This window comes from Melozone crissalis, unplaced genomic scaffold, assembly GCF_028551555.1.
Source record: "Melozone crissalis strain CALT ecotype California unplaced genomic scaffold, PUWL_Pcris_2 ptg000018l_1, whole genome shotgun sequence".
In the NCBI taxonomy this organism is placed as follows: domain Eukaryota; kingdom Metazoa; phylum Chordata; class Aves; order Passeriformes; family Passerellidae; genus Melozone; species Melozone crissalis.
In genome coordinates, this window is record NW_026535796.1 from 41,856,795 (window position 1) to 41,867,831 (window position 11,037).

At 41.5% G+C, this 11,037-nt stretch overlaps 1 protein-coding gene across 1 annotated transcript; it reads right to left on the reverse strand.

Moving 5' to 3' along the window:
- Positions 1-6,179: 6,179 nt before the first annotated feature.
- LOC128936693 (alpha-1-antitrypsin-like) lies at positions 6,180-9,431 on the reverse strand. Its single transcript, XM_054275850.1, has 4 exons — positions 8,714-9,431; positions 8,002-8,272; positions 7,120-7,267; positions 6,180-6,386 (listed from the first exon to the last, which is right to left on the reverse strand). The coding sequence occupies exons 1-4, from the start codon at positions 9,429-9,431 to the stop codon at positions 6,180-6,182; spliced, it is 1,344 nt and encodes a 447-aa protein (XP_054131825.1).
- Between the last annotated feature and the right edge of the window lie 1,606 nt (positions 9,432-11,037).

Here is an 11,037-nt window from a genome sequence, read left to right on the forward strand (position 1 = left end):
TTTAGAGAGGCTATTTTCCCCTTTAACTTCTCTTGACCTTTCATCATCTTCCCCAACCCAAATTCCATCTCCATCTAAGACAGACATGGCACATCCAGCTGGAGTTCCTTGGAAAGAAAATGGAGCAGGGCTTCTTGGGGGATCAAGGGAAGAACATTTTGAGAATCAATGTCAGTAAAAAAAAACTAGATAAACATAGATTTTGCTTTTAAATATAGAAATAGAAGATATATCTGGCTGTTCCTACTGCCTCTGAACTAGCTTGCTCTTTTAATTTTGCTGTGTTGAATTAAATTATGTATCTGTGGTGCCTTTATCTGCACAGCATTACAAGTATAGAAAAAAATATGCCTTTTAGAGAAATAAGAATTAAAACTGTGTGTTCACCCCACCTGTGGTTTTTGACTACTCTTTTTCTTAATTTCTTTCTAGTAAAGAAATGGAAGTATTTCTTTAAGGAACCCCCACGTTATACTGCCCAAAAACTGGCCAAAAAGTGAGTAATTTCAGGTGGGAATAGGTCTGAGTTTCACTTATGATTCACAGCAGTGTATTGAATGAGTTAGAGCCTGAACTAAAGACTGGGTTTAACCCTGCTGTACCAGAAGTACAAAATAAAAAAGAGAAAGGGAGCCATCACCTTACTAAGCCTGGCAGGGAGCAGTCTTTAAGCAGATAAAGGTGTGGAAATTGCTGGCAGTTAGAACAGATATAAATGTCTCAGGAAAGAAACAGCTGCAGTGCTCTGCAAATGCTACATGCCTTGGTGCAGGGAGAGCACCAAGTGGCACTGGAGTGGAAAGTTAACACAAGGGCAGAATGTTTATTCTGAGTGTTTCCAAGTTTTAAAGCCTTAAAGGTTTTAAATGTGGCCAGCATGTGACATCCAGTCAAAGTGATCTCCCAGCAAGGGAAAAGCAGCAGTACAGCTCCACTTGCATGGGTCTGAGCCTGTGCCCTGTGACTAAACATCCAACTGATAGAGGTGAAAATTTCAGTGTTAAATCTTCTCTCCTACAATAATTTCCTTTTTTCTCTTTCCATTGGTACCACTTTCTGGCTTATTTATGCCAAAAACTTTAAAATCTGCTAATTAATTTACAGTCAGGCCTTAGAAGAACTCGAAGTCTGCATTGCACGGTGCTCTGCCCCGGCAGAGGAGTTAATTAGGCCAAGTGTACTGTCAGGCTGCTCTTGCCTTTCTCCTTTCCTGTGTTATGGCAGCTGCAAGAGCCCCCTCAGCTTAAGCTCCTGCTTCTCACAGCAAAATGTGGCTGTCTTGGTAATTCCCCTCTTCCTCACATGTACTCCCCATGGACCTCTACTGTTTATTTGGGAAAGAGCAGGCTTCTTCAAGACATAACATGTTTCTCCATAGAACCTCCAAGAATATTTCTGTTTTCTCACCATTTCACAAGAGTAGCTATTTTCCCAGTCCTTCATTTGCAGAGAGGTGATGTCCTTTAGCACATCAAACCCACCCTTAGGAAGCTGAACTGTGTGTAACATGTAACATAAACTCTCTATGAGTCTTATCTCATGTTCACACCTCTTGGAAGATGCCCCTTAGCCAAGATGTCCTCGCTGCCCTTTCTTTTATTGCTTGCCTTCACACAATATAAGACAACTGAGTGCGAATGTGAAAACAATCCTGGAGGCTGTAAATAATCTTCTGAGGAAGATTACTTCCTTTTCATCTTTTTTTCAAAGCAGGCAGCTAGTGGTTTAAGTCCTTGAAAGGTATTGTGATAAAAGTCCAAGATGTGTTTTTCAGTTAACACAAGACACTTTTGGGTCCATTTAAACTGGAGAAATCTCAGAAGCAATGTCAAAGTAAGCTGCTCCAAGGGAATGAGAGATTTGAAGAATGGGTTGGAAAGCCAACAGCCTCAGCTAGAGCATGCTTTGCTTATAGAGCCATCCATTTCTAATCGATTTGTAAACCTATTTCTTTCCCAGCCCCTTTTCCCAGATGAAATAAGAAAAATGACCAAACCATGTATTTGAAGAAGAGAAATGCAACTCTTTTCCAGGCCTTTGCAGGAGTCAAATAACCACAGATATTTTTTGTCTTCTGGCCAAATGACAGAGCACAAGTCAGGAATCTAATATATAGAACTATTGAGTTAATATTATGGCTTTCCATTAAGAAGGCTTGGACATGTTTGAGTGAAATGCATTTTTTTATTTTGCTTTGGCTTTCATGTTTTGCGATCTCCTTGTAGGCAGTGCTACAATTAAATCTACCCCATTCCAGAAGCCAGGTTGTCTAGCAGTGATTCAGGCCCTCTAATACTTCAAGCCTATTAACTGTCTCTTGGAATTCATCTACATGCCAAGAAAGGTTATCAGCCTGAGCACACTTTGTGCAGGTACCTTTTCTCCAGGGGAAGCATCTGGGCATCCATTGCAAGCTGCCACCTGCACTGACATCCCCTTCCTTGCCAGTCCCATCTGGGTGGAAGCTCCAGGATTCCCAGGGCTGTCTCAGTAGGCACTCTGGTTTTGGCTCTGAGGTAAGAGCCCACCTTTACAGCAGAGACCAAGAGCACGCAGCACTTACCTGAGCTGTGGGCCTCCCAGCACGCCCTGCCCACGCCAAGTGCTGCACCACATCCAGTGTGACACTCCCAGAGTCATTTACATGGCCCTGGCAATGTCCCCTCCTCACCAGATCGGCTCACAGGAGTTCATGGGTCCTGAGGGGCCCTGGGCTGCTGCTCAGGTGTCCCTGAGCATAGGTGATTCTGCTGCTGGTAACTCATTCTGATATGCCAGGAGTATGCAGGGGGCATTTGAGGTTACCAGTGCTCTTTGAAGGTTGTGGCATAGCACTGCTTTGAGGCATTTATCTGTCACACAGATTTCCTGAGCCTAGAGGTTATTGTGATTAGCAGGCTATGAGGATCTTGGCCATGGCACCTTCCTAGCTGCCAAGTTCCCGATGGCTATAGAAGCCATATTTTCTTCCCCAATTAATCACCAAGTTCTTCAAAAACTGAGAAATTCACATAGTATTTCCAAGAAATATCTGTTAATTACTAATTGTGTGACAATTACTAGACTATCAGAAAACAAAATTAAATACATGACACCATAGAATTGTTTGGGTTTGGGTTAGAAGGGACCTTGAAGATCATCTAGTTCCCAACCCATACCATGGGCTTCTCAGGGCCCCATCCAGCCAGGCCATTGACACTACCAGGGATGGGGCATCCACAACTTCTCAGGGTAAACCAATTCCGTGCCTTACCAACCTCACAGTAAAAAAATCCATCTTAATATCTAATCTAACCTACTGTCTTTCCCTTTGAAGTCATTCCCACTTGTTGTGTCACTCCAGGACCTTGTAAAAAGTCCCTCTCCATCTTTCCTGCAGGGTCTCTTCAGGTACTGCAAGGCTGCAATTAGGTAACCCCAAAGCCTTCTTTTCTCCAGGCTGAAGAATTCCAATTCTCTCAGCATTTCTTCAGAGGAGAGGTGTTTCATCCTTATTTTATGCATTTAACGCAAGAGTATTAGTTGGTCTTTCCAGCAGAATATGTACTTTGTTTTCAGCCCATGATATTTCAGGCTGTTTCTTCTGTAATGTGCTTTTAGATTCTCCCTAGTGGGTGCTGTACAACACTGGGAGCAATGACAGACCTGTGCACTGGCACTAACCACTGGCTGTTGGAAATATGTAATTTTCTTTTATACCTCAAGCATACTATTTCTCTCTCTGCCACCACAACAATATACAGTTTCCTGATTTTGCTTGTTCCTTCTTTTATTATCTTTAACACTACTCAAAATTGCCTGTGGTTTTCTTCCAATGTCTGTTGAACTTCACATAATTTGTAGATAACAGTGAAATCTATCTCCACCATGGGTTAGTCTGGGTTTCTGACCTCTTTATTTACATTTTTAGCCTTTGTTTCCCTTCTGGTTCCTAAATATGACAATAAATACAATTTACTACTATTTCCACGCTGCTTGTTTTCCTTTTCTCCTTATTTCAATGTGTGCTGTTCCAAAGTTTCTGCAATGTTGGCAATTCTTTTTCTGTGGCTGCTAACCTACAAGAGAAGACTGCTTTCAGCCTTTACAGAGACTGCTTTGATCCACCCCATCCCTGATTTCCCTCAGGGTCTGCACAGGCAGGGCTGAGGCTGAGGCTGCAAGCACTCCCACATCTCATCTGTGTGTAGACACCAGTGCAGGCTGCATTGGAAGGTGTCCCTTGCACTTTGTCCCTCATGTGGCTCATCACCCCAGCTCCAGCCTCCAGCATTGCCCCTGCACTGAAGTGGCCCATCACAGTACTTGCATGCAACAGCAGCAGCAGCTCTTGACTAGCTAGGATAAAAGTCCTTCCCTGGTTACTCTGAGGTTTCTTGGTCACAACATTCACAGCCAGAGAGCCAACCAAGAAACAAAAACCCATGGAAGAAGAAGCAAAAAGAAGCAGACTGGAAGAAGAAACACTGTCCTGAGCAAACCATGACTGCAGTGGGTTTGTGACAACCTAAATGCTGACATTTTTGGGGGGGATTGTGCAATCCTTCTGGGCTTGTTACTTACTACACAAATTTGCTGCACATTTGCAGTGAAAGGCATGCCCTGTTTTTTGCCAAAATGGAAAGAAAACCAAGGCAAGACATGTACGTTTCCTGCCCTTGTCTGAAGATGGTTCCTTACCAAGATATTTTCTGGTCATCCAGTTCTTAAATCAGCTTTATTTTTGTCTATCCACTTTCAAATGAGTTAAGAGGCAAGGCTACTTCTCAAAGTGAGATGTGATTGGCAAAATAGCACTCAGATATTTTTTCCTACTAACAAACAGAGATTATTGATCTGAGGTCCATGATGAACAGCAAACATGGTCTCTTGATATTTGCCTACAGAGTTATTTGTCATTGCAAAGCTGGACTTTGACAGCTCATCCTGAGTTAGTCCTGAGATTTGGCAAGAAGTTTGAAATGATCTTCTGTAGAATAAATTTATCTGTATTTCACCTAGACCAAGTCCTTATATGTTTAGAGGCATGAAGACAACTACTTGTCACTAAATATGGAACATACTAAAACAGTTAGGAATAAGAAACTTTTGTCATTGATTTATGTGATTTTGAGGAGGTTAGAAAAGGTACAAATATGAATTCTCAGTCTGCTTTTAGTCTATAACAGTAATCCACTGCTGACATTTAGAAAAGTGACTTCTGAAATATTTTCTGTATTTTTATGTGTGTTTATGATAGCTTAAACCAAGTTAACAGTCCCCAGGAAAGCTCTGCAGTTCCTACTGAGGAAGTGCAAACTTTCTGGAGTTATAATTTGCATTCCTCCTTTTTTCTACCACAATCTGTCAAGTCTGGGAAGTGAATATCGAAGGCGGCATCAGTAGAAACAAGAAATGACAGTGACAACAAATCTATGAAAAGGAAACTGGTGCTGTGTCATGGCTACTCCATCAGGCTTTAATCTTGAGGTGTTAGCAACAATTGTTCTATTATTAGGATAAAACAAAAGTCTTTTTTCTGCTATTCATTCCTTCCTGAGTAGAGTTCAAATTACCTGTACAGCAAAGCAGCCTTCTTGTCTCCATGCCAGGGCTTCTGCTGAGGAGGAGACAGAGGAAGGCAAGTTAAACCAGCTGCACTCATCAGCCCTTTCCATTGGTGGTGTCCTCCATCTCAGTCACTGATCCTACAGTTTCATGCCATGCTTGCTTACAAAACATAAAGGAATTAATGAAAATTCACTCCAATATTAAAGAAATCTGCATCTAAGTGTATTCATCAAGGGTTAGTGGATTACACAGACAGGAATTAAAACTTGCACCTCATTCTTCCTGTTTCTCCTTTCACATGCACACCCTGTGACTGTACAGCAATACCTACATCAATTGGAGACTTTGAACCAGCTGAATACCCCACAAGAGCACATCAGAAAGGGCTTGTTACAAAACTGGTGAAAAGTGACTTGTATTTCATTAACACTGCATGCTGTATTCAGGTGTAGGCTGTGGGCAGCCCTAGTGACTTTTGGACAAGAAAAATAATTTTGGTGTTGTAAGGGATTAATAAGGTTTCTAAGGACAATGGTTGAAAGATGAGCACTAGCACAGAGTGGTAGGCATACTTAAGTGTTTCGCTGGATCACAGGAATTTGGCCAGTGATGTGCATAAGTTTCGTCAATCAGTCATTTTTCTGAGGATTTACAATTTTCCCAATGAAGAGGACAGTGTGGGTGAACTTATCCAGAATCAGCAGGAGGAATGGTCTGTTGAATCTGACACGAGGCGGGCGAGGAAAATCCCCAGATCTCCAGGTAATCTCCTTCACCGTGGCCCCGGCCGCCTCAGTGCCGTTCTCATGAACATTCAGCATGGCCCTGTGGATCACCTGCAAGGAACAAAGCAAACAGCCTCCAGCTGACCATCCAGCAAGAGGAGAGCAGCCTGCCACCCTCTTCACTTTGGCCAGGCAAAGGGAGCCCTGCCTGGAGCAAGACCAAGCAGCAGCAGCATCTGGGAAGGTCATCCCCAGTTGCTCCCATTCCCACCGCAGCACCAACAGCCATCACACCACCCACGCGATCCTCCTTCACTGGTTCTGCAGAGTAACCCTCAAACTGCAGGCAGCCAAAGAGCACTCAAGATGACTGATGACAAGAGACTCTGGAAGCAAAGAAACCTGGTAATTTAGCCGAGAGTAAATTTTGTCTTTGGCAGCTTTATGTATTATTGTGAATTTACCCTGTCATCTAGCTGAAAAAAATAACTTTTTGAGAACCCTAGAAGGGCAGGAATAACAGCCCTTTGCCCTGTGTAGGAAGAATTAGAGGAAATTTTACCAAACCTAATGCTCTACATTTAGATAATTTTGTTTAGTAGCCAAAAGAACATTTAATTATATGTATGTTTTCATCCTCATCCTCCAACCATGCCTTTCTAACCCCTTGTAAGCATGTTTGGCTTCAGGTTTATGACAGACAGGGCTTTCTTTGCTTCCAGACTGGCAGCTATTGGAGAATGAGTGATGCTTCAGAGAGACTGGGATAAGCTTTTCATGGAATATTATCGTCAGGTTCCTGGGAACAGGCAAATCCTGTGGCTGCTTTCACACGCAGACTTACTTTTGAAACCGTCAGTCCAGGCTCCTCAGTAATCCCTGAGAGATCAGCTTGTTCAGTAAACAGATTGACCATACCCATTTGTTTGACTATATTTTTCACATCATAGGTACCAGAAATAGAAAATTTTGGAATGTGCAGATGTATTTTTCTGTAACAAACAACACAAATAGGGACAAATCATCATCTAGGCAACATTCCTCAATGACTTCAGTATACTGACACTTCACATTTGTTTTTCTAAGTATTTACAGCCTTCTCTAAGGGTTCAGATAGCACTTCTGATCAGGTTAGCTACTTAATGTGGAGGATTGGATAGAATTAGTCTGTGCTAGCTCCTGCCTCTGCAGTGGAGTTCGAGGAGTGAGGTGGAGACGCAGCTATACTAACTCAGAGGCAAACAGAGCTACTACTGCCAGGTAGGAGGGCTTTTTCAAAAGATTGTAGCTAGCTGACCTAAGGCTGCTCAAATATACAGCGGGGCCTTGGCCACCACAGAAATATCTGCAGTAATGGTGAATTAATCCACTTTTACACGGAATGCCCTCACATAACTCCCAAGAGCTACTCCATTGCAGTTTCCCAGTGCTTGTTTGAAACAAAGGTCTGTTGACCTCATCATGGTGCTAAGTAATTTTTGGTCGAACCAGGAACTTAACCCAAGATGAATCCCAAGCTCAATGACCTATTTGTTCACTAGCCATAGCTCTTTTTAGTTTTCATTTTCCAGCTAAGAAAAGGGAAGTCCATCATAGAGTCAAGTAAGTCTATACATTAAGTGTATAGAGTTCAGTCAAATAACCTGTCCTTTGATGTTTTGTCTTGGTGAGATAAACACAACTAATCTGTAATATGGTCACCTCTCACCTTAGCAAAAAGTCTTACCTGTCTTGGAGGGACTTTTCCCATTTAGTTACAGTTCTTTTCAAGAGGGCATCCTCTACCTGCTTCATCTTCCCTTCATCAGGCAAAACAAATAATGCTGCAACATCTCCATTGTAAGGAATCTGAACCAGCCAACAGGACAGCTCTTCATCAAAGTAATTTCTGTAGTAACCCTTTCGATACATCATGTCAACTTTTACAGATGTTTTCTGATCCACAAAAAAATCCTCCTGTTTTGTCAGCGCCGTACTGAAGGGTTTCTTCCAATGGGCTTATGACAAAAAGAAATTGTGTTCAGTGGAATACAAGGAGGAATGGTCACAGTGAATAAAACAGGATGTGGTTCCACAGCCTTCCTTTCATTAGAGTAAATATCCTTTTCATGTTACTGCATCCTCAGGTGTTACAACATTGCATATGTATTTTTCTAGGTGCTTAAAGGCAATTACAGACAGATAATACTGAAAACACCACCTTCACTACAGCATGAGTCTATGATCACATGCAAAATTACTGAATTCAATAAAGATATTTGATTTAAAATTTCATTAAAGCAGGTGAGGACATATTTTTACTGGCAACAAATATACATGGGTTTATAGCTATACCTTCCAGATATTGAACATGATTTCCTCTATTTAAAATATTTAATTTTTTTCTCTTTTCATTCTCTGTAATAAGAATTATCTTTGCACCCTTTGATATATCTTACCTTTAAAGAAGACATAGTTAACGAGAACCATTGCAGTCAGAGGATCAAGATTTTCCACTAGTTTAACTATTTTCCCATTTGTCTTTTCCTCAATATAACTGTTGATCTGACTCTCAGCACCAACAGAGTTGTTAAAGTCAGTAGAAAAGACTTCAGATTCATAAAAGCTTTTGACATCATCGAAGAACTTCTGTAGTGGTTTTAGTGTTTCTTCTATAAAAAGGGCATTGCCCAGGCTCAGCTGGAACTCACTATCTGAACGGTTCAGCATGTGGAGGAGTTGGCAAAAACCTTCATGTATTTCCTGTTCCTGAGTCTTTTTCAGGTTAAAGGCAAGCCCTTCCAAAATCTGTGTCAGTGTCACAGCCTTGGCACCAAGTGCCAGCATTGCAAAGGAAGCAGAGATGCTTATGGGTGAAAAGAAAATATTTTTGTCCATTGCTTCAGATGCAACCAGCTTGTAAAAGGAAAATGCAAAGTCAGCATTGCTGAAAACTAGTTTGAAAAAGGTTTTGTTCTTAAGTGGAGAAGCTTCTTCCCACTGAGAATTACGTCTTGGGTAATATGTCCCTTTAGCATCATCCTGCTTATTACGGTAGCGAGGATGCTGTTGACGCAAGGCAACAGTATGCAAACCAACTAGTAATAAACACAAGGAGAAAGTGGTCTTCATTTTTCTTTCAGCTGTTTCTGCAAAAGAAATAGACATGCAAAACATGTCATGGAAAATAATTTGTTCATACCATGTCCTCCAGTAAAGTAAAATGATGCTCTCAGAACACACCTGTTCTCCAAAGCCCCCCACACTTATAATTCGCATTTCTGATGCATGTCAGTGTTCCCTGGAAAGAATACAACTCCACTATTGATATTTTTTGTCTAGTTCTCTTTCAAAAGAGGTAATTTAAAACTTTTAAAAGTTTATGAACTTTAATATTAGCATATTCTTTTAAAAATTTTAAATAACTGGAAGCTTATGACCTTTTCCCAAGAGTAACTGGCATGAGTGGGTTTTGCACTCAGTACTGCATGAAGGTTACTGCAGCTCTGTTAGTCTTCCTCAATTCATCAAATAATTGGAGAATTTAATCTGTGTTAAATAAAAATGTGATATATGCATAGATCATACTATCCAGAACCAAAATTACAAAATACTCTTACAGTTACTTCAAAGGTGAAAGACTAGAACACTAGTCTTTGTGGTATAAAAGTCTATAGTAATTTCTATTGTTTCCAAATACAATTTTCCCTTTATTATGGGAAGTATCTTAGTATCAGTTCTTTCTGGCTTTCGAAATCTATTGATTTTTTTTCATAAGAGGCATATTCCCTATTTACATGTACAAAGGCACCACTCCCAGGCAACAACCCCCTCAAAATGAAGTACAAGAGATCTAAAGGAAAACTAAAAGGGTACTTACATTGCTACAGCCTGGTCTTGTCTGCCCATTCTTCTCTTCAATACCATTAAACAGAGTTAATGAGAGCATTCTGTTAATCATTAATTAGTTCAAATAAAAGTTGCCAGTGAGGATGCCAGTGAGGGTGCATGACATTGGCTATTTTGGACAATTTTTCCAACCCAGACAAATGCTGGGTGATGGGGCTGCAGACTAGAAGGAATGGAGCAGAGACTGTATCTCTGTTGCTTCCATGCTTGTGGATTGACAGGAGGGACCTGCTGCTGTCAGGTGTTTGGCAAGGGAGCCACAGCCATACCTTTCGTGGCTGGAGCTGACAGCTGTGACTTGGTGTGAGGGCCACCCCTTGCTTGGGTCTGCCTGAGCCAGCACAAAGGATCACAGTGTCCCTGCCAAAATGCCTTCTTTGATTCGTTCTGGGGGCACTGCCCAAGCCACAACCTCTCTGGCAGGAGTTCAAAACTGGGTTTGGATTTAGAAAGTCCTTCTGCCTTACTATATACCTTAGTCACAACTTTCAACACCATGTTTGGTGGTTTTGGGGATTTTCTTATGCAGAGCACACCATGTGTGATTGGTTCACTGTCTCCAAGTTTCTTAGGACAATAACAGGTGACATTATCACTCTAGTGGGACATTTGCAATCAATAAAGTTGTTTACTCATTGCTGTTGGCCATCACCTGTGACTGAGTGTTTGGGGAACTGGGAAAGAGTTTTAACCTGGCTTTGTAGAAAACATACAACAAAACCACTACTGCTAAGAAGCAGCACTGACTGCAAAGAGAAACATGTGGTCAGAAACAGACATTTTGTTTCCTTGGGAATAATCTTCTGCATCTTATGCACCTGAAATGGACACCAGGAGGACACAGAACAGGCTGCCAATTCACCTTTCATCCAGT